General features: G+C 38.1%; 5 protein-coding genes across 8 annotated transcripts in view; 3 read left to right on the top strand and 2 right to left on the bottom strand.

Annotated features, from left to right (window-relative positions):
- Window positions 1-3,951, top strand: part of LOC128266551 (acetylcholine receptor subunit alpha-like 1) — a 61,849-nt gene extending 57,898 nt beyond the window's left edge. Inside the window, exon 10 of the mRNA XM_053003142.1 lies at window positions 294-3,951. Coding sequence (XP_052859102.1) covers window positions 294-500 — 207 coding nt within the window. The 3' untranslated portion in view covers window positions 501-3,951. The remainder of the gene's footprint in view (window positions 1-293) is intronic.
- A 139-nt stretch (window positions 3,952-4,090) lies between these two features.
- Window positions 4,091-10,174, bottom strand: LOC128266557 (uncharacterized). The gene is made up of 3 exons (XM_053003147.1): window positions 9,873-10,174; window positions 9,589-9,797; window positions 4,091-9,160 (listed from the first exon to the last, which is right to left on the bottom strand). The coding sequence occupies exons 1-3, from the start codon at window positions 10,056-10,058 to the stop codon at window positions 8,848-8,850; spliced, it is 708 nt and encodes a 235-aa protein (XP_052859107.1). The 5' UTR covers window positions 10,059-10,174; the 3' UTR covers window positions 4,091-8,847.
- A 975-nt stretch (window positions 10,175-11,149) lies between these two features.
- Window positions 11,150-13,366, bottom strand: LOC128253768 (uncharacterized). Its single transcript, XM_052982443.1, has 3 exons — window positions 12,978-13,366; window positions 12,295-12,797; window positions 11,150-11,527 (listed from the first exon to the last, which is right to left on the bottom strand). The coding sequence occupies exons 1-3, from the start codon at window positions 13,170-13,172 to the stop codon at window positions 11,260-11,262; spliced, it is 966 nt and encodes a 321-aa protein (XP_052838403.1). The 5' UTR covers window positions 13,173-13,366; the 3' UTR covers window positions 11,150-11,259.
- Window positions 13,367-13,464: 98 nt separating this feature from the next.
- On the top strand, window positions 13,465-18,175 carry LOC128253776 (uncharacterized). 2 transcript variants are annotated; one of them, XM_052982463.1, is made up of 6 exons: window positions 13,465-13,755; window positions 14,126-14,337; window positions 16,997-17,171; window positions 17,236-17,447; window positions 17,830-17,940; window positions 17,998-18,175. In XM_052982463.1, exons 1-6 carry the CDS (start codon window positions 13,465-13,467, stop codon window positions 18,173-18,175), a joined length of 1,179 nt encoding a protein of 392 aa, XP_052838423.1. The 2 variants fall into 2 exon arrangements, with proteins under 2 accessions (XP_052838423.1, XP_052838415.1); XM_052982455.1 differs by lacking the exons at window positions 16,997-17,171; window positions 17,236-17,447.
- A 1,362-nt stretch (window positions 18,176-19,537) lies between these two features.
- On the top strand, window positions 19,538-22,029 carry LOC128253812 (uncharacterized). Of its 3 annotated transcripts, XM_052982512.1 has the most exons (6): window positions 19,538-19,931; window positions 19,991-20,166; window positions 20,455-20,571; window positions 20,832-20,918; window positions 21,240-21,515; window positions 21,574-22,029. In XM_052982512.1, exons 1-6 carry the CDS (start codon window positions 19,680-19,682, stop codon window positions 21,692-21,694), a joined length of 1,029 nt encoding a protein of 342 aa, XP_052838472.1. In that variant the 5' UTR covers window positions 19,538-19,679; the 3' UTR covers window positions 21,695-22,029. The 3 variants fall into 3 exon arrangements, with proteins under 3 accessions (XP_052838472.1, XP_052838465.1, XP_052838456.1); XM_052982505.1 differs by lacking the exons at window positions 20,832-20,918; window positions 21,240-21,515 and having other exon boundaries at window positions 19,538-19,641; window positions 19,696-19,931; XM_052982496.1 differs by lacking the exons at window positions 20,832-20,918; window positions 21,240-21,515.
- Window positions 22,030-27,288: the final 5,259 nt, after the last annotated feature.

Genomic DNA, 27,288 nt, shown 5'->3' with positions numbered 1-27,288 from the left:
TAGTTTACGAATGGCAAGATGATTAATTAGGATGGTCGTACAGTGAAAGCAAAAGAGAATATATTTATTGATTTACACATCTTTAAGCTTTATATATATCGAAATAATCCAACTATATGTACTTAAAAGTTCATAAGGGAATAACAGTTTGGAAAAAAAATAATAATTTTTATTTTGTTTTTTCAAATATTTTTTATTTCATTTTCAAGTTTTAAAAATCCATAACTCCTAATATCTTAAGTTTTATATATATGAACCCTAGCTTACCTCGACTTTATTTGCTTACCTTGCAGGTGGAGGAGGACTGGAAGTACGTTGCCATGGTTCTGGATCGTATGTTTCTGTGGATCTTCGCGATCGCTTGCGTCGTCGGCACAGCGCTGATTATCCTGCAGGCGCCCAGCTTGTACGACCAGTCGCAGCCGATCGACATACTCTACTCAAAGATTGCCAAGAAGAAGTTCGAGCTGCTCAAGATGGGCAGCGACAACACCTTATAGCGACCACTTGGGTTCGCGGCCGGCTGGTGGAATCTAATCATCAGCTCGCTGCGGACCCTGTTCGCCGCTCGTGACGATGACCGTGGATAATATACGATGAGCCACACCATGAGTATTTCCTCGGCGCTGTACAACACTAACAGCAGCAACGGCAGTGATAGTGGCAGTGTCATCAGCAGTGTTGTAAAGGCTATTGTGAGTAGTATTGGGGGCGCCAATGAAACGGATGACTCATGGAACCCATCGTAAGAAACGCGAGGCGAGTGAAGCGAACATTGCGAAATGAATTGAGATATAATCGAGTGCAGGGCAAGTTTTTGGAGCAGTTGATCAAAATATGTATGTAATGGAATGCGAAGAAGATGTAATGTTGATTGACCGTGACAGTGCTGGATAGCAACGCAAGCCACAAGATCGGAGCGGAGCGGAACTTAGTCTGTAAGTTTTTTGATGTACTTGGTGTATGATTGTGGGTGTCGAAAATCAGAAGGTTTGTGGATCCGCAAAGATCCTCAAGTCAGTGTTGTAAAAAGAATATGGAGTTTTGTAAGTTATATTGTATTTTTGAGCGCCAAAAAGTTCCTTGTTACATCTTTTAGTTTTAAAGTTAAACACAACACACAACAAAACCAAGAAAAACAAATGAAAATGTTTTAAAATTGCATTTTAAATTTAAATCTGACTGCATGTGTTCAATGCGTGAATGTGGGTGCTTGTGTGGGAGACAGCGTGAGTGTGTGCGTGCCAAAATATACATATGGAAAAGAAAATCAATTTTAATTGTTTATTTATTTGTGCATATTTTTCACATTACTTTTAGCAGAGCAAAAGCAAACACAGCAAAATGGCGCCCACGCCGGGTATGGGTATAATTACATTGCATAAAATTCCAATCTATTTTTAGCATAAATAAAAAAAATTAATACGATAAACTACATTTAATTAGCTAATAAGTCGTAACTAGTTGTAGCTAAGCAAATCTAGTAATGAACTAAATTTAATATTAAAAAAAAAACACGAAGTCCGAAAACTCGGTTCGTAGAAAGCGCGAAATTCTGAAATAAATTTAGTTGAATGTTGATACAAGGAGTCGTCACATTTTTAAAGCCACACATTTTTACTAACCACACTAGCAAAACACACACACATTAATATATTATATCGTGCAAGCATACATATAATTATATATAAAGTACGTATACGTATTTATAGGATTGCAGCTAGTCGAATCACATAACAAAGGAAACACAAAACAATTTCAATTAAAAACACGCACACAAACAGACAGAAGCTGCGGAAAACATGTAACGATAACTAAAGCCAACTGCTGTTTGGCGAGCACTTTGTATAGTTTGAAGCAATTTAAATCAATTATATTATTGCGTACAATACAAATTCCATTTCCACCCAGCCATTCGTATTCAGGCACTTTCATTGTTTTCCCCACCCACTCCAGATGTTTACTCGGCAGCTCCATTCTCCACTCTCTTAAACCACTGTTTTGTAGTTCCCTGCACTCATTATGCATTCATCGGAGCATACGGAACGCTCAGAAACCTTTGGCAAGTTCAATTTAAAATAAAACTTTTTAATTACTTTCAACGGTCCACGCGAGTGCTGTTCTGCGTTCCGAGTTCCGAGCTCTGACTTCTGGGTGCTGAGAGCTGAGTCCTGAGGTCTGAGTCCTGGCTTCTGGTTTCTGACCATTTCAATACCTCTGGTGGGGTGCGGCACAGAAAACACCTTCAATTTAAATTCCAAAGCTAACGAAACTCGCCACAAGGTTGACTGCCACGCCCATTTGCCCTCTCATTTTTGCCTTTGCATTTTTAATTGATTTTGCAAAAGTTTTTGCCACTACAGCAACAAGAACAAGAACTTACTAAAAAACGTTAAACAAACGCAGAAGCCACCAACGGATTTCCACGTTGGTGGTGTGAAAAGGGGGCAGGGGGGGATAATGCAAAAGGGGGCGTGCCGTCGTCGCAAGGCATGCAACAAATTAAGTGCGGAATGCAATTTGCCATTTTATGTGCATAAGGAGTATGCGTGAAAAGTTAATAAAAAGCCGAGAGTAAACAAATACTCACACACTTACGATTGGCAAAGGCACACAGCAAAAATTAAATTGTTCAGAGATTTTCTTAAACTTGCAAAACAATATTTTCCAAAACAACAAAAAATCAAAAAGTTTGTCACACAATACCAATTTTTTTTTTTTAAATAGATTTAATGACAAATCGATCTGAAATACTTAAAACTATTAAGCAAATTAAAAGTAAAGGTTATTCAGCTCAATCTAGTAAAACTCAGAGCTGAAATGATCATCTGTCATTAAGCAGATTCGCAAATACATATGTATTTATAAATTTCTCTTTGTGTATCCACTGTGTAGCAACAAGAACAGAACTTGGCATGCACACATAAGTGAAATCTGTAGAAACTATTAGCAAAGAATGCCGCGACAAACGACAACGGCGACCCTGAGCAACCTGCCAGGGTTGTCAAGCGGCTTGGGTGTTGTTCATTGTTGCCAGCAGCCTGAATGTTGCTGATTCTGCCGCTGGAAAAGACATTGTGCGTACGAACGCGCAAAAGTTTAATTAAAATTCCTAATCGAAAATATTCAACATTTGTGAGTGTGAATTAATTAAAATAGTTTTCCAAGCCAACGATTGTGGCACACTTTAAGCACACGGAAGAAGGCCAAAGAGAAAGTGCAGTAAAAGAACAGAAATGGGCTTAAATATGTTATAAATTTTGTATTTGTTCAGACTAAAGAGAGTGGCGAAAATTACTAAAGTCAAAAATTTTTTTCCCTCATATATAAGAGTTTGCAAGAGCCAACCCGACATTACTTTAATTTAAAAACACACTTTATTATTTCTTAAAATTATTTTCCCCCGATGCATACAATAAAAACACTAACACCACCACACTATAGCGATAAATAAGAGGAAAACTAAACAGGAAAATCTAAATAGCGAATGCCATTTTAGGTGTATTAAAATGTAAAGTGCATAAAAATCAACAGTTAACATTTTTTAAATATTTAGCTATTAAACTAAACGTAATATAAAGCCTATAAAATAAACGTCGGAATATCATAAATCAAGTAATAAAATGCAAATGCGTGGACTAAAATAAGAACAAAACCAATGCCACATTAAAATTTAAACGATTGAATGAACAATGCAAAAAGCAGCAACAAAATTCACACAAATACCCGTACATACATTACACACACAGGCAGCACTGAAATATAATTGTGCATCATATATTGAAAGTATTAAACAGAGCTTATAAAATTTAAACTATAAAAATACACACAAAAAGTTGTTAACTAAAATGAGAAAATGCGAAAACTATTTAACAACATTCTTGACTTTCGTTTTAAAAAGAATAATATAAAAAAGTCTGAAAAAAAGGTAAAATATATATACAAACAAAATACAAATAAATACATAGAATATGGAACACAACACATGACACCTTTTAAATTGCAAACAAGAATAACCACTGACACAAGGCAATTTCACAAAAAAAATGATGGCAACCAAATTGTTCAGAAAAGACAAAATGCAATTCAATAAAAAGTTCGTACACAACATATAAATTCAAATGAATAGGCAACCCGGCATTACCAAATGAAAAGAAAAACTAAATATATTTTGTATAATAATACTTCCGTTAGCTTTTAGTTTTTGGTTTTGTTGAGGTCTGAACAAAACTTAAAACTCATAGGCAACAAAATATCAGCCATTTTTGGTGTGACCTGTAAATATTACAATATATTGTATTAAAATTTGCGTAAGCTTTGAATATATTTATTTAATAAGAATTTTCAAATTATTTAAATGTGCTGATACAAATTTTTTTTTTTTTAATGCATAATTATTCAAAACTATTTTGTACAAATTCCAGCTTAACAAATCTTTTGTTATAGTTTTAGACAATCAACTATTAAAATATATTAAAAAGCAGCAAAGCGAAATGAAAACAAAGAACTAATGACAAGTAAATGGCGTAACTTTTCTGTGAATAAAATAAACTAAATGAGTAAAACCCTATAAGTCATTAATGAATATTTAACCTTAATGACACTATGGAAAACACAAAAAAGAAATGAAAAAAAGAATTTGCGAGAAAGAACAATTTAGATGAAAATCATTTCAACAAAAACCATTTATGTAAATTGTTTCACTTGGGAAATCGACACGCTAAAGCAAAAACTAAATAAATAGAGAAATAAATGAAAAATCGTTTTACCGAATAATGCAAAACACAAGGAAGAAAAATGAAGACACTCGAGAAACGGAATCGAATTAACGTCAAATACATAGAAGTGTATATGCTCTCATTGGTTGTGTTTTTAGGTTATAAACAACTAGGTTTGTCTCTGTGTGGGTGTTTGGGCGTGTGAGTGTGCCGGCCGTTTGTCCTGCACACACACAAACACACGCACCGCCCGAACAAACAAACATGCAAACAATCGTTCATTCAATCACTCAATCAGTCAGTCAGTCGATCCCACCCACGATCGCTCGGACTTATAGTTGTACAGTTCATTTTCACATTGATTCATAAAAATTAACGAATAAATTAAATTACCTTAGCTACCGAAAAGCGGCAGAAAAAAGCGGTTATCTGTATATTATGCTAGTAATGTCAAACATTTTGAATTGCCTTTTTGAATCGATTCTGTTTAAGTTTTTCTTAGGTTTCTAGCTAAATGTTTAGTGTGCTTAATATACAAAGGTAATCGAGAAGAAACCATGTAATTTAAATACTGCCACAAATAAGACAAAAAGAAATGCAAATAGAACATATAGAAAATATACACATATATGTATCATCTATATGTGATACGAGTACGAGTATAATGATATACGAACTAGTTAAGATCAAAAAATTTTCAGAGTGTGTCCACGAAAAAGAACTATAGATTCGATGCGGAGAAATAATGGAAACTCAAACTAGTCACGTAAGGGTAGATCAAGCAATCGGGGCTCGAAGTTAACATTGAAGCTAAGTACTAACTATTTAGGCCAGATACGAATAACTCTGTATATAACTAAAGTAACCACAACAAGACACACACACACACAGCAATGCATCTACAAGAAGCACACAGTTGAGGCAGTTCATACCTGTATATACAAATACATATTATGAGTCAACCGCCGATCCATCATCGATCGATCATTCAGCAAGCGAAAAGAATTTATTTCCAGTACAATTCATTTCTCGATTACAGTTACAGCAGACAACGAACTTGTGTACACAAAAAACTTAGATAAAGCACAGGAAACTCCTTGAGGAAACTAGTAATGAAAAACACTCAACGGTTGGCGAGTGAAATGCCCTTAGATGATGTTTTAAGATAGTTCAAAAATTGTATAGTTGAAAAAAAGAATTGGGTTAATTTGAAATCACTTGAAATGGTGTCTAAAAGTCCTTTTTCGACTTAATATCTTTTGAAGCAAACCCTTAGACACTTTTTCAAGAGACTTCCAATCACCAGAGATTACTCTGGCACTCCTGATGATATTGCATTGCTTTCCATTTCGATAGGGGCAGTTATTCAAGGCTTAAAGGTGTTTCATTTTAACAAATCGAAAACAAATTTAAGGCCACTCACACTTAGCACTAACAAATATCATAATTAGTTAAACGCGAAATAGTTATTAAACAAAATATATTAAATCGAGCAAAGTGGAATAACTAAAGAAAATAATTACGATGTAAACAGGAAATTGAGGTATTTGATAAATATGCGGCTTGACCCTGAGATTCAAAAAACATAAAATCGTATGTCTTCCAATCAAAGGTCGTCTTTTGTAGCAAACACAACAAGAATCAAAGTCTGCGTATTGCTAAAAAACAAAAAACAAGTAAGCAAAACAAATTGGAAGCAACTGTGGAGCTGATTAATGCAGAAATGCTGGAAATAGTTAAAGAACAAACACCCACACAAACAGAAACCTACACCATCAAACGCCAATCTACACCAATACACACACAAATAAACTCTGTACTGCAAAGTCGATTAGCGAATAATCATTGCATCTCTTAGCGAATAATCATTGCATCTCTTAGTGGTTGATAGGAAAATTAAAGATGACACCTTTTTCGGTTGACGCCTATTCTCGCTCGCTTGAACTCCTACCCATTTCGTTACCCAGCAACTAATCAAGTACCTGACAATAGATGAACTACACACTTTTTCAGAATTTCTAAGCACACCACATAAGTCAATTCCCATAAAAGCTCGTCTTGTACATACAGTTGCCGAATGTTTAATTCGATTTGGCTAACAAATTTCCATGAAGTTGGCTAGAAGCGAGGCAAATCAAAAAATACATAAATTAATTCATTAAAAACGGTTTCAATGACAGCTAGCAAATTTAGAAGTACACATTTCAGAGCAATCACCATTTTCCCCATGATTTATAAATCAGCAATGCAACTAAATGATTTGCTTTCTTTTATAAAATTGCAAAGCCAGACCACTTTTGTAAAATATTTCTACAGAGTAAGGGCAAAACAATCAGCTGACCTTAGGACCTTGCTTTGTAAATAATTTCAACATTCAGGAGATCTACTTAAACGGCGGCTTTCAATCGCGTTAAGGTGTCCAAAAGTTTGAAATTCTATATTTGAATCCAAATATCTGATGGACAAGAAATCAAAGAACAACTGCATGAGTTTTAAGCGATTCCTTTTCAAAATGTTTTTAAGTCCTTGGCATAACAAATTCGCAGATGGGCAGGCAGCACAAAACACACACACCCTCAGACTCTCTCACACACTGATCCACTGAAAATAATTAAATGTTTAATGCTTGTATGTATGCGTTAAGTATGAATCCGTGTGAAAGGCATTGCATGTGTGTGTGTGCGAAATAAGGCCAAAATCAAATGTGTAAATTCATAAACTTTAAATAACTATATGTTTGAGAGTATATATTACTTAGAGATATACATTATGCATATACACCTATATGTATATTTTTTGTATTAACTATTAGGTGCCGTTAGAATTAAGTGCTTCCGTTGCAAGTTTTGTGTACATTTTCTTTCAATTCGTTCGATCAAGATATGAAAACCAAAAATCAATTTTAGCGTCAAGATTTTTAACTCAAAACAAATCAAAGAAAATGGCAAATCTTAAAATCTTGCAACTCACTGGGGAAAACAACACCACAAATATTAAAGTTAAAGGTAAAATGCCTACGGGCTAAACTAACGACAATTTGCTCAACAAAAAAAAAGAAAACTAAAACCAAATATATGAATAATAAATATACGTACATATAGTCAGTAAACTAAAGCCAGATATAAATACAAGCATGAAATGAAGATTTAGTTAGGCGTCCCAAGCGCTCACTAAAAATTCTACACAAAAATCAATTTTGACTAAATTGAAAATTTAGTTAAATGGCATCGCATAACTTAAGAAAGATAAGTTACGATAATCCATAAACAATTTATGTAAAATACTTGCAACTAAGAATAGGCTAAGCTAACTTTGACACTGCAAATCAATGCAAGATCAGCAAAAAGTAAACCTAAAGACAAGGTATATAAAAAATTTGTGCATCAGTAATTCAAATAAATGTGACACAATACTTAAACTTAACCGGAAAAGCGTTGCATTTACATTTCACATAACAAATACATGCGTAAATATATATATGAATACTATATATATTAAATATATATTCGAAACTCTCTTGAACAACAAAACTGCAGACATATTACATAACAAACGGAAACTAAAGTAATTACACTCACGCGCAGCCAGCAAGCTAACAATTGAACATTGAAAATTGATCAAAAATTAAAAGATCATAAGCTAAAAAAAAAAAAATTAACAGAATCGATAGAAGAAAAATTAATATGTTGACTAACACAACAATATAAAAAAGAAATGCATTAACAACTTAAATGTAAGACACTTAATAACGAACTAAAGCTAAACGCAAAACAAAATGAAATAATAGCAACAATTGCGAAAAATAACACTAAAATTGAAAACAATTAAAAAAAACGACGACACATTAAAAGAAAACAATTACTATATAAATAAATGTTACGCGTTATTAAATAAAGAAGAATGAAAATAATTTGTTTTAAAAAAAATGTATCCTGCCTTTTATTTCAAAAATTGTGGGTCGAGCATGGGAATTTCTATTATCAGGTTTTTCTATTTTAACTTTTTATTTTTATTTTTCCAGTTTATCAAAAAACTATCGACTTTTTGACTTCAAGCAGTTTAAGAAAATTAATGAAGCCTTTTTAATCCATATTTCGTATTTTATTTTTAAATCCAGCTTTGTGGGTCCTCACATATAGTTAAAAGAACTAAACTTTGTAGTAGTGGCTGCCATGTATTTTCCCAAAGCCAAGGCCAGCAACGAGAACTGACAATCCGGATAGATTTCGTGACACTCTCGAGAGTTCCGCTTGGATCTCCGGTAGATACGATCGTACTGGTGATGGGCCCGGGGCTCGTGGGCAGCCACCGGAGTGGGCGGCAGGCTAAAGACGGTCCTGACCAACTCCTGCAACATATTTCCGCGTTGCTGGGTCGGCAGCATAAATTTGGCACTCTCGCAAAGAGCTCGAGCCACGCACGAGCGTCCATTGAATCCCATGCTAAAAGAAGGCACCAAAAGCTGTATTAATATATCAATGAAAGGGGCGAAAAATTAGTGAATACCAAAAAGAAAAAAAAAAACGTAAGCAACGTAACGTATTTTATGTTCAAAATTGGAACCATTTAAATGAAGAAAGTTGGTATATGATATTTACATTACTCGCGTTTTTATTTTGTGTTTAAACTTGTAACCATTTAAAAAAATAAATTTGAATAAATACTTCTTATAACATCGATTAAGCCAAGAAGAAAACATTTTTGTAAAAAGCTTTTAAAATGTATGAGTACGTTTAAAATAAATATTAAGTTACTCTTGCCTCTATAAAGATTAATTTTTGAACTTTGGTCCATTGTTTAAGACATTCATTTTTTTATAAAATAATTTTTTACAAAGGTACCCTGCCATTTATATTTATAAATCACTCACTTGTCAAATAAGGACTGCACCTCGTCGTAGAAAGCTCGACGCGAGCGGCGCTTGATGGTGTCCTTGGCCAGGGTGGCGTTCAGTCCGTGGGCGTGCTGGATGACCCACTGGTGGTTGGGCAGATCGTAGGCCACGCCCCAGTTGACGGCCCAGCTGAGATAGTCCACATCGGGGTTGCCAATCATGCCGATCGTCAAGCATATAGCTCCCTACAGGTCGGGGCACCATTAGAGCCACTAGAGTCAGCAACCGGTCTTTGAGCAGTCATTAACACACACTCACACCGAAACCGAAGAGCCCTCCGGAAATGCCAGATAACGCTTGTACCGGCGTAGAACTTTTGTCACCACCTGTGTGGCGTTTGCATCTGGTGTCGCGGACAGCACCTGGGATTGCACCTCCTGCACCTGTGGCACTGCCAGGAGGCATAGTGCCAGCAGACTGAAGTGACAAGTCGGGGAGAGCCTCATACTGTGTGTGCAACGTTCCGTTGGTAACTGAATTCCGACCCAAAACCGAACCACTCGCTTTAGCGGCTTATTAGCTCAAGTGCTCTGTTGATTGCACTGATTAGCGGCTGGCTGTAAAGTCTGCTTTTAACAAGTACCCATTGTTGGTGGTCCTCCTCAATGGGGCTTCAACCCACCATCCACCATCCACCTTTCCCACACCACTTGGCCATCGGTTGTCGACACGGCCAACTCTGATTGCTGTAGCATGTAAATTTCTGTCAACAGTGGAAAATACTCTTGTTTTGTTTCCACTTCCAGTCCAATTGTCAGCATTGTGAAGCGAAAAACAAACAGCACAAATTATGGAATTGGCAGTGAGGATCCCTGGAGAGGGAATTGCATACACGATGGATCCATCAATATGTCCATGCCCTTTGCTTATTGAAAATGCATTTAGGGCATCATGGCCTTGGTTTTTAGTTTTGAGACGGCAAAGGTAAATAATAACTTTTTGGTCTTCTGCCTAAAAAACCAAAACAAACCCACATGCACTCCACATTTTTAATTGAAGCGCACCATAAAATGACCGAACAAATTGACAATAAAATTGCCGATGTAAGAGTATTTACTTAATTTCCATTCAACCTTTCGGTTTGGGCGCACAATAAAATATAGTTTTTTGTTCATCAATTTATGCACTAAATTTTTCGTTTTTGTTTATTGTTTGAACTGTGGCAATATAACAGAATTTGTAAAAACTTAATGCAGGACATTTTATTTTTTGTTAACAGTTTTAAGCTCAAAAAGCCCCTTTAAATTCAGGAAAATACTTTGGCAGCCAGTTGAGGGAGGCTGTCATAAATAAATTAGTCTCTTTTTTTTTAGAGTTTATAATAATGATTGCATTACAACCTAATAAAAAAGTTGACTATTTTTAGAGCTTAATGGTATCTTGTTATTTTCTTAAATATATGAATTAAATTTGCTTAATGCAAAACGATTGTATTGGTTTTTAACTAATTCCGTTAAAATCTTCCAAATGCATACCGCCCGGAATTTAATTTCAAGGAATGTTCATAAATTTTATCGTTCCGCTTATTACAATTAAATTGAACATTCATCACAATCGATTAACTTTGTAGCAGTTTACTGGCGCCCTGCTGGTCGGGGCCGTTTGATAAATTCATTGACATGTTTTCCGTATTTCGTTTTTATTTAATCAAGGCGTGTTTTTTTCCTGGAACCGTTCGCTGATGAGCAGCAAAAAACTCTGCCGGCAATGCGGTCCGTATAAACTGGCGCATTTGTGGAGCGAGTGACCGGCGGTGAAGGCCTCCCGATACTTGGGCTTATGGGCTATCTCCGGATGCACGTAGCGCAGCATGATGCGGAAGACATCGTGGAAGAGCGTTAAGCCCGGCGGAGCCAGCAGATGACGCGCCTCGCACAGAGTCCGCATGATGCAGTAGCCGGGCTGGTAATTAAACCTGCATGGGGGAAAAGTGAACCGTCAAGGGGAATTGCTTTAACAAATTGCATTGCTTTAGGGCTCCATGAAATAATCTTAAGTCTTAGGGGTTTAAATTTGATTCTTGAACATTATGGTCAACACCTTGCCTAATCTACTTTAACAGTATGTACCTAAAAAGCATCTCCTTTGTATGTTGCCTTCATTATAAAGGAATACAACTTAATTAGTAAAAATCCATTTGGCAATAAACAATTGCAAAATTAAAATATATAAACTTCAAAAAATAATTTAACATAAATCACGATTGAATTATACAATTTAACATTTCCTTAAATAAATAATAGAAACAAGTCTTAATTTTGAATTTTTATACAAATAAAACAATAGCTTGTTGAATAACTTGAATAAATAAAATAATTGAATAAACAAACTCTACAAAATGATATGATATCATCAACTAAAGCATAAAATGATAATTAAACTGTGATATTAAACTTTAATTGAACATAACCAAATAGAATAATGAAATAAGCTCCACAAAATAATATGACATCGTCAATTAACAAATAAAATTATAATCAAACTCTGACATTAAACATTAATTGAACACCGGGTAGAAGTTTTTTCTTTTATAGTAAAATATAAATAATTTCGAATCCATAAAGTAATCAAAATCGCATACATATTTTTGATACCAACGGACATTTTAAAACCATTTAAAATTTCTACAATTGAAATTCTATAGCCTTTTCTTAAACAATATATTTTTGTGTGTATACTCACATGGTTGACATGATGGCCACTATGTCGAACAGCATGCCGTGCGGACTCTGCGCCTCGTTGATCACCGTGGTTCCCCGGCTCTCCAGCTCGCGTCTCAGCCTGCGGGACATGGCCGAGGGTCGGCAGTAGTAGGTCCCGAACATATCCTTAACCAGGTGCGAGGCGGGACAGCCCATCTGCATCTGCTGCGAATAGGACTTGCGACGGCTCAAGGTGGGAACGCCTTCCGGATAGGCAAAGTAAAAGGACTGAATGGGGTCCGCGGGATTCAGAGGCACAATCACGGGCTGTGGTTGGATCACAACTGGGGTTCCAAGTCCAGGTGGCGGTGGTGGAGGCGGTGGTGGAGGCGGTGGTGGAGGTTTCACCTTTGGCTTGCCCACATGTCGTGGTATCCAATCTTCAATGGCTGCCGGTAACTCATAAAGACTCGTGACCTCAACCAGATAAACTAATCCTCTGGGAATGGTGTCTAGCACTGCCTTGGCAAAGTTTGCAGTTAGCTGTCCCCAACCAAAAAACAATTTTAATAATTTAAACTAATTAAATACTTTAAAGTATAAATAAAAGAGTGTTATTTCATTTTAATTGTCTGAAACAAATTATTAAATAAATTGTTATTTTCCACGGATTGCTATACCAATTAAAGTTCAATTTTAAAATTCACTGAAAAGCAAACCTACCGTCATAGCAGAACCCAGTTCAAAGGTGAGCCAGCGCTTTTGGCGATGCAGTAGATGAATCTTTTCGTGCATATAGGTTACTCCTCTACTGCCGGAGTTACTTTTGAAGCTAAGGGAGTCCGTCCCATTGCCTGCCAACGCTAAGGTCACCAACAGGGCCACAAATACCAGTCTAAGCCAAATTAAATTTTCCATAGCGAAGCCAGCGGCGACCGACGAAGAACTAAAGAACCAGAAAGCACCCGATTCGACGGTAAACTCCAGAACGGCCAAGTTTCAATTCCGTTCGCGTGGTTCTTCAATTTGGTCCGGAGCGAGTCTTGGCCGCATTGCAAGCGGCTATTTGGCCAACACATTAGTACAAAAGGGGTCACTTGGCCGGGCTCTAATTCAATTAACAAGTTGGCATTTTGATAGAACGCTAAGACAAAATGATGAACGAAATATGCTAGAAATCAAGGGCCCGAACTTTGAATCAGTTGGAAAGATGTCTGCAACTTGGCTGACGTTACTGCTCACGGTATGGCTCTTGGGCCAGAGCCAGAGCCACTCGCCGGGTGAATTTGCTCCGCCGGCGACGAGTCACGAAGCCGGCAAAGTCAACAATGCCACGCTGACTCCGCCAGGACCCGTCGCCCAGGGAGAACAGGACATCGACCGGGTTTTAGACCGGGACCGGGACAGGGACCCACTAGCACCGCATGCGGCCCCATCGTCGCAGCGGAAACTCTCGAGAGGCAAGCGCTTTGTGGCCTTTCCCCAGGGTTCATCAGCTTCGGTGAGTCAACGAACCCACGAACAAAGGGACAACATGCCGTCCCTCTACACGGAACCAAATAATAAAATAATATCTATTTTATTTTAGTCTATTCTAAATATCTAAATATTTCTACGTAAATACAAATTTATTTTTAAACTCTTTTTTGAACGAATGATTTTGTCATAGTCACAATCATTTACCATATTTTAAACATTTTTTGCTTCAATTTATTTAAAAATAAACAAAATAATTTCTTTAAAAAAATTTAAAAATTACAGTTTTTAATACACATTTTGAAACTTTTTTGCAAAGGAGTCCCTTAAACCAAGCGGCAATTTCAACTTAATGAAATGTCCTAACAATTCAATATTTTGTGGCCGTGTTTCAGGGCGCTGTCTGTCTGACCACCGGTGTCATCGGCAACCCCAACCTGCTGTACCTCAGTTTGGGCATCAATTGGGGCGTTGCCTACGACCTGCCCAATGTCACCTGGGTGCTGCAGAATGCCCACGGCTGGACCACAAAGAAGTCGGCGAAGGCGCAAATCAAGCGCAGACATCGACGTGAGCTCTACGGTCGCCTGGAGACAATGATAGACAGGTGAGTGGGTCGAAATCTCATGGAATCTCATGGGTCAACGCCACTTGACCATCTCCAGTCCATTTCGGTATGTGCAAATTCGCACAAAAGATGCGAGCTGAGATTTATGGCTAAGCTGAAGTTTTGAAAATTTGTTGTATCCCATGAAATTAATGTTTTTTGATATGTAAGTGGGTACTAGGATTTCAAGCCTTCTTTTGCCAAACAATGAACCAATTCGAATACAGAGCTCAAGTTGATTTCATAGCCGCAAATCAAACTGACAAAGTAAATGAAATCTTTAACTAAATAGTGAACCACCAGATGGCAAATGACTTTTGTGTGTATAATTCAGTATAATAATAGCTCTGCTGAGAATTTAAAAAAAAAAATCTGCATAACTACGTAGATCTTAAATGGCCAACCTTTTTAATTAATGAGTTTTAAGCATTTCATTTTCGATTCGCATTGTACAAAGCACAGAAGTATGCTCCCACTCATATGTAGATACTTTACATCATTCAAGTGGCAGGTTCCCCGCTCAACGGGCTGTTTTCGCTGCCAAATTCAGCCAAGCAGCCACTTGGCTTATCACGCACAGTTCGGCCAAGAAAACTTCGCACCCGAAGTGGTCGTTGTCCCGACCCGGCCCTGCCCTGCCACGCCCACCACCCCGAGGCTGCCCTACTCGGGGATGCGTGCTCATGGCATAATAATAAAATGTTGGTATTTTATATTAGCATTTAAATTGGCTTTTTGTATGCTTCGGAAATAGTTTAATATCCGTAGAGGACGAGTCTACGTCGGAGTCTGTGGTTCGGCAACTTTAACTTGAAGCCAATGCGAAAAATGCATAACAAATTAGGCCGTAATTGGGGGAGAGTTATGTGGTGGGTGCCGTTAAACTATCTGCAATCTGTAAAATGTCTTATCAACGAGCAGCACACACACATACATCAGGATAGGGATACATTATAGGGGATACGGAATACGGAATACGGGATACAGTGACGGGCGTTGTCATGGTAATCAAAGGACTTGGGCCTCTTTTCGAATTTCTGCCTCAATTCCAGAGCCCGGCTAAGCTTCAAGTGGTCGTCAAGAAGTTACCATATTTGTCCTTCGACCGGCTTTCCCTTTGGCATCTGCCTTGGATTTTCCCCTGGCTTTGACCTCAGCTTCACGTGTCGGGAATTCGGTGTGTTCTGTGCTGTGTGTTGTTGTGAGTTGTGTGTGCGCCCGTCTTGTGTTTCATGATTGTTTTCCCTCGATTGGTTTCGCTTTTCGATTGTCTGTTTTGCTTAGCGTCCCACAATTGATGCCCGGCAATTTTTCCCCTGACTTTTGGCATTGGCTCGTCTGGTTTACGAGCGACTCCGCTCCCTCTAATGGGCCAGCTAAGCGCCTTCCTCGGCCTCAATTGCCTCTATCCGATGTGTCGGGGTATACTTTTAGTATGCGGATACGTATACGTACGAGTATGTGCGAGTGGGAGTCCTTGTGAACGCGATGTATGCCCTATGGGGTTAATGAAGTTGTTTGTTTGTTTGCTCGCCTGTCTTTCAGGCCACAGGATTCGAGTTGACAGCCGCCACCGTCGCTGCGGCGGAAGTAGGGCTGAAAAGTTAGTCCACCTCTGGACATTATACTGCCCCTGGAAATTATACTGCCTGCTGTGAAACTCCTTCAAGCAGAAAACAAATGTTATATTGTTGAATTGTAAATTATGATTTAACAAAAGCTTAACAAATATTAAATATTTATTTCGATTCTTTAAAATATATTTGTGATAAAGCCAAAGTTTTATAACCAGTATTTTAAGTACACAAAGCAAACAATAATTTATAAAATACGTGTCATTTTAATTCTTTATCTTTCCTAAAACTAATATTTAAAGCTGTTTGAATTTTCCTATGGAAAAGGAATAAATAATTATTCCTAAGTACAGAAACCCCATTACTGGAGAGTGTACTTATATTGCCATTTATTTTCACTGTGCGGCGGAGTTGGCAAATATTGGACGCCTTTGCCGTCCAAACCCATCGATCTCTGCCATCGCATCTTTGACTTTGTCGAGGCAGTTCAACCTTTCCCATGGCATCGACGGGTGCAGGTGCAAGTGTGGAAGAAGACCGGGATCGAGATGGAGGTGCATGTTGGGGTGCAGTTGCAAGTGTCGGCACAGGCAATTCAATTAAGTTGCAGCGCCTGTCTGGCCGCCTCTTGCCCCTGCACTCCCCTGGCCAACAACCTTTTGGGCCGGTGCCATGTTTATTGTAAACGTGACTGCTGCAAGTGTCTGAAGAGCATTCTAAACGTTAACGGACAATTGACACATTTGCACTTTGGCCATTTTCCTTTTAGCCCACCGCATCTGGCCATTTATTGCATTGTCTTGGCCGAAGCGAGTTTTCATTTGCAGTTTCCCATTGCTGTTTGCTGTTTGCAGTTGCAGTTGCAGTTACAGTTGCAGTTACAGTTACAGTTACAGTTGCAGCTTTCAGTCGCCTGCGAGAGTGGCACGTGCCACGTTGCTTGCAGCCATGATTTACGCGCACTCCGTATTGTTTAATTATCGTTTAATTGTTGCAAAGTTTTTGATTTACGATTTAATTGCAACGACAAATGCAACGCCCTCTTTTACTGTCGCCGCTGCCTCGTTTTTTCCGGGCAATGTAAGCCGTGATTTATGGTCGCCTCCAACATTGATGACTATGATGGAACGTGCAGACGAGTCCACTCGATCCGAGTCCCCATCTCCGGTTGCATCATCGCAGCTGTTGCACCGGCGGTGGCAGCGGGTGCTCAGTCGTCCGAAGCGTTATCTCAGTTTCCCGGAGGGCTCCTCTTTTTCCGTATGTCTCCCTTCTTCATCCACTCCCCCTCCAAAGAGTCCTTTGTCACGATGTCCTTGATCAGGTTGCCGTCTGCTTCACGGTGGGCATCATTGGTAATCCGTATTACGGCTACAACAGTTTCGGCCTGAATTGGGGAGTGGCCTACGACCTGCCCAACACTTCGTGGGTCCTTCAGCATTTGCACGGATTTTCAACGCATCCCGTGGCACCGGCTATCCTGCGAAGAAGGTCCAGGAGCGCCATATATCGGAATATCGAGACCGTTGTGGATAAGTACGGAGGCTTTTTAAAAAAGGCCCTTTAACTAATTAAATCATTGGAAATGCTTGAACTGATCCAAGCTAAGTTGCTGATTTGAATCTTTTTACTTTTTTAATATAATGTTTATGTAGTTATTTTTTAAAGTTTATGTGACTGAAAACATCAAAAAGGAAGTAATATTTTACTTAGTGAGTCGGTAAAACTGGTTTTACTTAATTTTAACTTTTACTCGCAAACTACAAACCTTAGCATAACGTTCAGGAACCAACCCTTTTTTTTATGTTTTATAAAATCAAACATTTGAGTTTTAGTTGGTTATTATTTATTTAACTTACTTAAATATTTAAAACATTTTACGTATAACTGAGACCATAATTTCTTATATTCCTCCTAGCATGGGTTATAATGGACGGGACTGCATCTTGAGAACCCTTTGCGAGAGTCGACAATACTTTCAGCGCACAAAGATGAGCATGGTTGGCGAAATGCTTCGTACTATTTTTAGGTGAGCTGCAATAACCATGGAAAATATGACGAATAGCTACTTTAACCATTTTTGCAGCCTGCCGAAGCAGAGAATTTTCACACGGGAACTGCACGAGAACTCGGATATAGTCCACTACGACCAGGCGTATCGGAATGCCCACAGCGATGACTGCACCCAGTACAATTGTCACTTCTCCCTGCTGGAACTGGCCTTTGGAAAGTACACGACCCCGCCGAAAAATTATTATGCTTAATAAATTCTCGATACTTAAAAACGTTTCGCATCAAATTAGTTTTAAATGTCAACTCGGTCCACCTCCATTTCGCAGGGAAAATGTGGGGGAACAAGGCCAAAAGGCACTTGTTGAGCCAGGTTAAAAATGACACTTCATATATCTTCTGCCCAGCTGCAAGTTGGCATCCTCATCCTCCGCTGGCGGAAGGAATTGATGGTGTCTGTGAGCCGGCTCCAGCTGACTGATGTGGATGTCCGTCTCCTGACACCTTCTGCCCCATCATTATCATGCTGCCAACTGTAAACTGACTTCAATTTGAGCGGAATATAAATATGTTGGCCAAATTTTACTTGACTTTTCTGATGGTCGGTACTTGGAAAAATAAACTCAATACAGGCAGAAAATGGCACAGCATTGTCTGGAACTCTGAGTGAAAATAAAGTGACAGGTCGAAATATTTATGTCTATTGACCAATAGCAGCAAACGTTTCAGAAATATGTGCACTCATAAATTTACAATTCGACCATAGACAAATTTCTCAATATATAAATCAATTTTGATAAATCCATAATCGAGCGAGAAGCGATGGAATAATAATAGAATAATAGTAGTAATTGGACATTTAAAGACTTTTAGGCACAGTTGGTAAGATGATAGTTAAATGGGAAATGTTTTTTTTTTGTTTTGAATGAATGTGAATGATGAAATGAAATTTTATAACCTCGAATTCAATTAACAATAATTTACGTTCCTAACTTTGACTATAACCACAGTTGCAGAAAAGGAAAATTATATATTATTGTTTTTTATGATTTTATTTGCTTATAAAGGTTTTTAAAGTATGTTAACATACAAAATAAATTTATTTAGACATATTTTAAATTAATTAACAGAACATAATAACCTAAAAAAATATTTATTTCTTTAAAGCTTTTAACTGGCATTAGTTCCTGCCAATCTTCAGCTCACCCACCTTCCTGCTGCCCCATCTTCAGGTGTTGACACCTCATCCGAATGCTCCGCTGGCCCCATTTATATTGGTAAACGGGGAAATTGTGGATGTCAACAAGAGTTCTGTGCCAGCAGCAGCTCAGTGAAAGATGGAGAGAAAAGTGTTAACAAGTAGATGTCATGTCCAGAACTAGAATTTCAGAGCGGGTCGGAACGGGCTGGTTGGCTATGGCCATGGCAATAGCAATGGCCAAGACACGATATGTCACTAAACCACACAGAGCAATAAATAAATAAGCAACGCCAGCAGTAACAACAAAGCATCAAGAACAAATTCTTTGTTTGTTTGTTTGCTTTTCTTTTTGGCTCTCGTATTTATGTCAGCCAGATTAAATATATCCGAGCTTATATCAGTAGCCAAGGGGAACTGGAACTGGACACAAGCGGGTCTCGAACAACATGAGAGGCAATTAAACCGGGAAAAAACACTCAGAGCTGAAGTAGTTTCAGGGAAAATCCACATCCGTTGAAAGTATTAATTAGTGGACATTTGAACTTTTAACAAAAATCATGATTCACCTGTCAGCAAAGGCATTGCTGTTGCTGCAGTTGGTGCAGGTGCTGCCCATCCAGTCATCCAATCCTGCTGACACCCTTTCCATTGACAATGTGGAGCCCCTCAGCACCCAATCCAAACATATTGACAGTCCCGTGGCCGACTATAGCCCCAGTTCCGAATACGAGTCCAGTTCCACCAATGCGACAAGAATTCTGCGGCGGGGCAAGCGTTATCTCCAATTCAGCAAGGGATCACGTATGTCGGTGCGTATGAAATCCTCTTTTAATTGGCTCCCAATCACCGGCCCTTCGACTCCCTGCAGTGGCGTACCAACGGCAAGAACAATCTGTGGAGAATCAACACGCTGTACGCCTACGGCTATGGCTTCCGCACCAACTATCCCTTCCCGTCCATCGAGGAGCAGAAGAAGGATAATGCGGTGTTCTTTCGCCTGTTTAAAAGGGACCTCTTCTCCAAGCTGGAAACCGCTTTGGATGGGTAAGTTCCCTCAAGTCATGTACTAATATATTTTCAAATACTAAAAAACCTGCACAGGCCAAACATAGCTCTAAAATTCGACGTTTTAGGTGCACAAAGATGGTAAAAAACATTTTAAAAATTAAAACAAAACATTGAAGTAACACTAAGTCTTACTTTTTAAAATTTTGCATTTGTTCAAAAATAAAAATAATTCGGATCAAGATATCTGATAGCATTTAAATGTGTTTCTCTTTGAAAAACAACTTTAAACGATTTTAAATATATTAAATATATTATTCCGTATAGACATGGCTTTGATGGCCGAGCTTGCATGCTGAAATCTTTCTGCACCGCCCTGAACGATGTGGATAGCCCGACACAGAAAAGCGGTATGCTCTTCAAAATGCTCAAATTGATATTTAGGTGAGTCGATCACATAGTCCATTTTCCAGGTTAAGAAGAACAAAGTTGGTCACTAATTAGCATTGTTCTGATAAGTCTAAGAACAAAAGCAAACCAGTTTTAATTCGCCGAATGAGTGTATGGCAGTACCATACATTTTTGTTCGGCTCTGTTAGTTGAGTTCTTGCATCGGTTACAATGGTCACGGTTCGGTTGAGTCTACTCCTCACATTTCTCACCCTGGTTGCAGGCCATGATCAAAATGGCACAATAGTTCACAGTCGGGCCAAGCGATATTTGGATATTATAGAAACCACTCGAATGTTTGTGGGTAACTTTAGAGCCTTGATTGAAAATGAATTATTTAAGTACTCTTCACAAAACCTTCTTTATAAAAACCTTCTTTATTTGTTACTTAGATTTGGATTAACCTATTTTGTTTGGTTAAAACTCTTTTAAAAATTGAAGGACCCCAAGGGCCCTTACTAAAAAAAAATAGCTTGATCCAAAATTAAAAAATAAAACTTTTTAAAAATGAAATTTCTAGAAGTTCCATGTTCTTTAATTACCCTACACAAAACATAGTTTATTGAGCCCTATATATAGGCTTACCTTAATTTGGATAAGCCTATTTTTCGGTAAAAACTTTACAACAATTATACAGACCCCAATAGTTGCTTATAGCAAAGACTATATTCCACTTTCAAGTTCCGCGTTAATGTCAAGAACAATGTGATCAAATCGCCGACTGTGTGGGCCCATGGTTATGGTTTCCGAGCCAATACCCCGGTGTTGGTCAAACGGGAGAACAGACCCTTTCGCAGGGATACCTACGAGTTGCTCCACGAACTGATTGATCAAAGTGGCCTGGATGGGCGGGCATGTGTTCTGAAAGCCTATTGCACCGCCCTGGCCGGCGATCATGGTCAGGGCTTTCTGTTTAAGCTTTTGAAATACGTGTTTACGTAAGTGTATATTAATGATTAATTCTTTATCCCGCGCATCCACATTATTTAATTGCAGCCTGGATGAGCACGACAAGCGACATATGCCCCATCTACGGGAGGAGAACTGCGAACAAATCATGCACAGCCATTGTCCCTTGAGTTTCGACAGCATATCGCCATATACGGACGATGTTTGACAATGTGCATATTATGTGCCACTATTTATTGTTCTAAGCTATGTAAAATAAACAAAATCGAGATTGAATTGCACATGAAAACATAAATATAAATATAAACATAAGCCCGAAGGTTCTGATTGCCTAAAATAATAGTACCGATAGTAAAATAAGCACTTTAAAATGATTGAAGCTTTTCCTGGGGCTTCTTTGCATAGCACATTCGCACTTTATAAAATTGTCAATTTGGCATGTTTTAATAACAAATTAAAAACTTAATTTCTGCAAAGGCTATACTTTTGGATTAACGCGGCATATTAGGTTAGTGTGAAAAGAAACACAATTTTATTTGTCAAAAACTTTGTCAAATTACATAACTTTAACGTGTACCAAAATGTTTTAAACGCTAAATTTAGGGTATTCGTTGATTTCTTCAATTTCACATCTAGTTTTTAGTTCTTTAAATTATAAGAATTAAATTTAAAAAAAAATTGATAAAAGCCCTCAAACAAAATCCAAGAGTTGGGTGTCAAATCGTCCCAACCTTCTAGATACTACCGATTATTTCGTGAAAAGCTCACAGTAAGTGTTCGTGGCTGCTGATGATATTTATTCGCTGTTGTTGCCATTTGTAATTTATAATTAACTTGTGTGCCATTTGCAGGTTTTGGACAAGTGTTTCATTTTTTTTCGTGCGACCACTGATTGTGCGTGTGGCAATCAGCAACGTGCATTTAATTGGCATTTTTATTAAACAGCTGAAAGTGAGCAGCCGGGAAAAAAACACCAAAAAGGATACCAGCAAAGCGAAATAATAGCGAGGATTCCGTGGCCATTGTTGACCTCGTTGCAGGACAAAAGTATTCCAGCTGTTTAATGTCACCAGCACGAAAATGCCGTGTGGTGTTAAAATGTTTGCGGCAGCCTTTGATGCACCTGTCACGCCCCCCGAGGAAAACCTGTCGCCCACCGCAGCAGCATTAAAAATTAACTTTAATTAAGTTCAAAAACATAAATAACATGCACGCGTACAAGGGCATTAAATTGCAGTTGAGGGAGCTCTCAAGTCTGTAGTCTGCCACAAGGATACAAAACACAGGCGAACAGGTCTGGGAATAAAAGAGAATTGGGCTGGAGAAGCGCACATTATTGGGTAACAACTTTGTGCGACTTATATCAAAAAATAAAAATAAAAGAATACGTTGTTAAATGCACGCACTGCAACGTGTTCGTGTCTCAGCCTTAATCAAGTATTAATTATCGTGGCATGCGATAAATTGCTGCAATAAGAGGTCAACTCCCTTCCAAGCCCCACGTCAACTGACCTTTCTTAATTCACATGCACCCACCGACTCCCATTACCTTCACCTGTTTCCCTTTAAAGCAACTTGAAAGGGGATATTGTATTCTGCCAAATCAATATTTAATATTCATTAAAACTTTGAGACACAAAGATAATAACAATAAATAATTTGATCTTTATTAACATATTTTTAAGCAACAGGAAGTTTTTTTGGGGTACAGCATAAAGAGAAAACAAATTATTAAAATTATTCTCAGAGAACATAAAGTTAAATAAATTAAAAATGATATAACCACTTTTTAAAACGGTTTTTAATTGTAAATAATATCTAATATACTGGGTGTTTTAAGATCCTTACACTAGACTGCAAGCTTTACTTTCCACTTGTTACATTTGCTGACAACACAAACGTAAATGTCATTTTGTTGCTGCTGGTGGTTTCGGTTTAATTTTCTCATTTGGTGATGTTTGCATTTTTCTCCCTTTCGTTCTTATTTTTTCGAGTTTGGGTGATGTGTGTTTTTGCAATTACAATTAATTTTAAAATACTCTGAAAATGTGCAGAACTCTCATGGCAAGTGACAATTAATGTGGTAGAAGAGCAAATGAAAATAGTTTGCTTCTGTAGCTTTTACTTATTTAACGAACTGTATAAAGATAAACTGTATAAAGAGTGTATTAAGATTCTGATGATTATAGTAGTCTAAGATATCGAAAAGTAATTTTAATAAAGTTGCAAATTTGAATTGCTCTGCATAAAAACTGAAGGCCTGTACTTTTATTTTATTTATTTGGTTTTTCTTAACCTGCCAATTATTTATACATTTGCATTGAATTTTTACCCTTTTACGATGCATACCAGTTGCCATGAATAAGTGTCAATATATTGTTGATAACATAAGAGCATTTTAATGTTTCCCATTATTTGAAATAATAAAAACTCGATTACTAATCGCACATTAATATTTGATCTGCCAGCTATATGTCCGAATGAAATTAGTTTTAATTACTTAGGAATATAGGCAATTTACGGTTTAATATTAATACGACTGGACAGGTGTGTTAAGTTATTTGGCCTCCATCCGATTGGAGTGATGGTATGTATGTAATTGGCCCGCAAAACATAGATATATATATAGACGAGATATAGACGAGATTAGCGCACACCTCTGGTAATTTATTGGCAGTCAAGGACCTCCGAAATGCGCATCTCTCTCATTATGCATGCGATAGAGCCAGGACCGGGTGCAGAACCCCATCCGGGCTGCATTTCCATTCATCAGTATTCCACATTCATTCATTCATTAATCGGACCGAGGGGGAGTGACTAGCATGCAAATTGATTTGATACGTTGTCAATTAAAATGTGCAATTAATTTCGTTTGGTTTGCCTCACATTATTGAATATGTAATTGGATGGGGCGATAGGCCGCACACTCGCAATTGTTTGATAATGGTGATGGTGCATGGGGAGATCGCAGATAGGGAATATAGCCCCTGACAGCGGCTGCTAATGAGCTCAGTTAGCCAATTCAGCTTGTGGCCAGGATGGCGAGTTTGTACGTGTGCCCATTTGTGTGTGTGTCTAAATTAAACCGTCTATGATATGGCAGAGAGCATGGCGTATACGCAATTAGTTAGTCAAACGCTGATTGCCGCTCTTTAGACAATGATGAGCACGAGAATGGTGCCGCTAGTGCAAAACTTGCATTTCAACAAAGTAACTTATTTTATTATGATTTATTTATGATTTAAAATGTATACTTTAAAGTTAAACATATTTATAAAAATATAGCATTTAAATATTAAATAAAAAATTTTTAACTAAATAGTAAAATATTTATTTTTACTTTTTTTTAGTTTTTTATCAGTGTAAATCTTTAAATTAGTTTGTATTGGTAAACACTTGAAAGCTTGTTTTATTTGGCTTACCCGAGAATTATTTGTGTGGCTGGCATTATAAAAACCAATATGCCTAGACTTCAATTTAAAATCCTAAGACTCTCGTCATCAGCGATTTGCTCTCGTTGCCGTCTCCCCAAATTAGTTCAAGGATTAGTGCAATAAAACTAACGTGCCATGGATTTGCGCAGCCCTTTTGTTGACTTAGGGGAACTGGGACGAAGATCCTGCGGGGAGTGGGAGCGGGCATGTCACAATTTTCCAATTAGCTACTCATTGAGATAAATTTCTTATGCAAATGATGACAAGGCCAAGTGAGGCTGAGGCTTTTCGGGCGGGGAGGAAGGAAGGGGTGTGGACAGGCGCTGGAGTGGCATTGGCATCCAAATCCTCCACATCCCTTTGCTGGCTGGGGAGTTTGGGACTTTGAGTGGGGCAACCATGGCGGCGGACAGCGGCAGAGTGACATTGACTGACTCGCGATGACGAAGACGCAGCGGCACATCCTTTGGCTCACTCTTCCTAATTGGCTGCTGACATTTTCCAGCCAACAATAACAACAGAAACAGCGGCGGAAATTACAGAAAAAGAGCAACTGATATAGCAGGCGAGAAAGCAACGTAAAGCTGAGTAAATTTGACATAATTAAAATACTGAGACCAGCGGGGACACGAAATGCTAGACAGCTCAAAAAGATGAAAATGAAAAAAGAAGGTGTAGCGAACATTTTGCTGATTTGATTAACACAAGATGCTAACTACTTTTGACAACTGTCCCACATTTCGTTAAGAAATTGTAACAATCCCATGACGAAGTAAGCTTCCCGTTAAGTTTGTGGTTCCAGAAGTTCATTGGACTTCACACACAAGTGTGAAATAATTTCGGAGTCAGTGACTTGAAACGAGAGCTGCTAAGATACAGATCATGATTCAGAACAGAATTTTCTTGAAGATCACGATTTCTCTTAGAACTTTGTTGTATACCAACAAAATACATGAAATTAATTTGTTAAATATTTTTTCCCACTAGACCAACCTTATGATTCCCGCTTAAAACAATGGACTTGAAATACTTCAAGGCATTTTTTCAAATGTCATCTGTCCTTTTGCATTTCTAAAATTTAATTATAAGTTGAATTTGCTTGAGGCTCTATCTCGCATACAAATGCAGACTTGTTTTGTTTGGTATCTGGGTGCGATAAAATTCACTTGAGAGCATCGCCTAGAACTTTGTTTGGGGACCCGAAGGAACCGAAAGGACGTGGCGCAAACAAATGCAAATTGCTCATACGCCGTGTGGACTAGTAGCCAACCAAACGGGGACGACACGGAGAGCAGAAACGGCGCTTATTAAAGTTTGACTCGTACTTTTGCATATTTTTCATTATCATTATTTTTCGGCGGTCTTAGGTGTGGGTATGGGTGTGTCTGTGCAAAGTAAAAGTTTGGGATAACAAAAATTAAGCATTGCCTTTTGCGTTCCATGATAATTGCGAACAATAGACACAAGCAGAAGGCTGAATCGGGGGACGGGTATGACCATGTTAATGCTTCCGCATTTGCGTTCAGCTGCAACATTGCGCCACCGTTCGTGTAAGTGAATGTGCGTCAAAGCACTGGCAAAAAAGTTTAACAGCTTGGGTAATTAATCCAGAAATTAAGAAGCTTCTAAATGATCGATAAAACAGTAAATTTAAACTTATTTGAAGTGCAAAATTGTACTACAAGCCCCTATTAACCAACTAAGAATTATTTAAAGTTTAGAAAACTTTAAATTTAATAGAATATTTAAGTGTTTTTAAGATAAGGGTTAGATAAATTAATGTTCAATAAATGTAAAGAGGTTATACGTTTTCCTTGCCTTCTACTATAGTTAAATTATTTATTATAATTTAATCATATTATTAATTTTTTTTTAGACATGCATGTCCGCATAAGTGTATGTCCTGTACACATGCAGAAGTTTGTGTGCCAGCGACATTCACGCCTCGCTGCTCTTTTTACATGCTGCATGTTGCCTGCGGGCATTAAGTGTGATTTTATGCGATTTGTACCAGGCAAACACCCGTTCAATGCCGCCCCCATTGCAGCCCACATCCTGCTACCCCGCCCCCTTTGCCCCTCAGTCTACGCCACTGGTAAAAGAAAAAACCGCAGGAGCAGCAGGAGAGGCAATGCTAAAACCTTTCCCCCGCACTTCTTTTGCTAATTTACATTTGACAAATGTTTTGCATGCTACAAAATTTTTGCCATTGCTGCGACGACTACCACGACGACTGCTGTTCGTTAGTACTAGGGCCCCCTGTTCTTGCCCCTTTCCTGTTTTGCTAGCTGCATTTGTTTTCATTTGGTTTCTCTGCTGACATTGTTTACAGTTCAACTTGGGTGGAAATTAGTAAAAATCTCACACG

The sequence above is a fragment of the Drosophila gunungcola genome, chromosome 3R (assembly GCF_025200985.1).
Source record: "Drosophila gunungcola strain Sukarami chromosome 3R, Dgunungcola_SK_2, whole genome shotgun sequence".
Lineage (NCBI taxonomy): Eukaryota > Metazoa > Arthropoda > Insecta > Diptera > Drosophilidae > Drosophila > Drosophila gunungcola.
Note: the sequence above shows the minus strand (reverse complement) of the source record. Positions and strands in the feature narration are given on the sequence as shown.

Excerpts from the sequence above, each read along its gene's own strand:
- LOC128266557 (XM_053003147.1), bottom strand. The coding sequence starts at position 10,058 with ATGAGGCTCTCCCCGACTTGTCACTTCAGTCTGCTGGCACTATGCCTC. Across the intron at positions 9,798-9,872 it reads CGGAGGGCTCTTCGGTTTCG|GGAGCTATATGCTTGACGAT; the intron begins GTGTGAGTGTGT and ends CCCGACCTGTAG. Across the intron at positions 9,161-9,588 it reads GTGCAGTCCTTATTTGACAA|CATGGGATTCAATGGACGCT; the intron begins GTGAGTGATTTA and ends GCCTTCTTTTAG.
- LOC128253768 (XM_052982443.1), bottom strand. The coding sequence starts at position 13,172 with ATGGAAAATTTAATTTGGCTTAGACTGGTATTTGTGGCCCTGTTGGTG. Across the intron at positions 12,798-12,977 it reads AACTGGGTTCTGCTATGACG|CTAACTGCAAACTTTGCCAA; the intron begins GTAGGTTTGCTT and ends GGTTGGGGACAG. Across the intron at positions 11,528-12,294 it reads GTGGCCATCATGTCAACCAT|GTTTAATTACCAGCCCGGCT; the intron begins GTGAGTATACAC and ends TCCCCCATGCAG.
- LOC128253776 (XM_052982463.1), top strand. The coding sequence starts at position 13,465 with ATGTCTGCAACTTGGCTGACGTTACTGCTCACGGTATGGCTCTTGGGC. Across the intron at positions 13,756-14,125 it reads CCCAGGGTTCATCAGCTTCG|GGCGCTGTCTGTCTGACCAC; the intron begins GTGAGTCAACGA and ends GCCGTGTTTCAG. Across the intron at positions 17,941-17,997 it reads ATGCTTCGTACTATTTTTAG|CCTGCCGAAGCAGAGAATTT; the intron begins GTGAGCTGCAAT and ends CCATTTTTGCAG.
- LOC128253812 (XM_052982512.1), top strand. The coding sequence starts at position 19,680 with ATGATTCACCTGTCAGCAAAGGCATTGCTGTTGCTGCAGTTGGTGCAG. Across the intron at positions 20,167-20,454 it reads CTGGAAACCGCTTTGGATGG|ACATGGCTTTGATGGCCGAG; the intron begins GTAAGTTCCCTC and ends TATTCCGTATAG. Across the intron at positions 20,919-21,239 it reads ATTGAAAATGAATTATTTAA|ACTATATTCCACTTTCAAGT; the intron begins GTACTCTTCACA and ends CTTATAGCAAAG.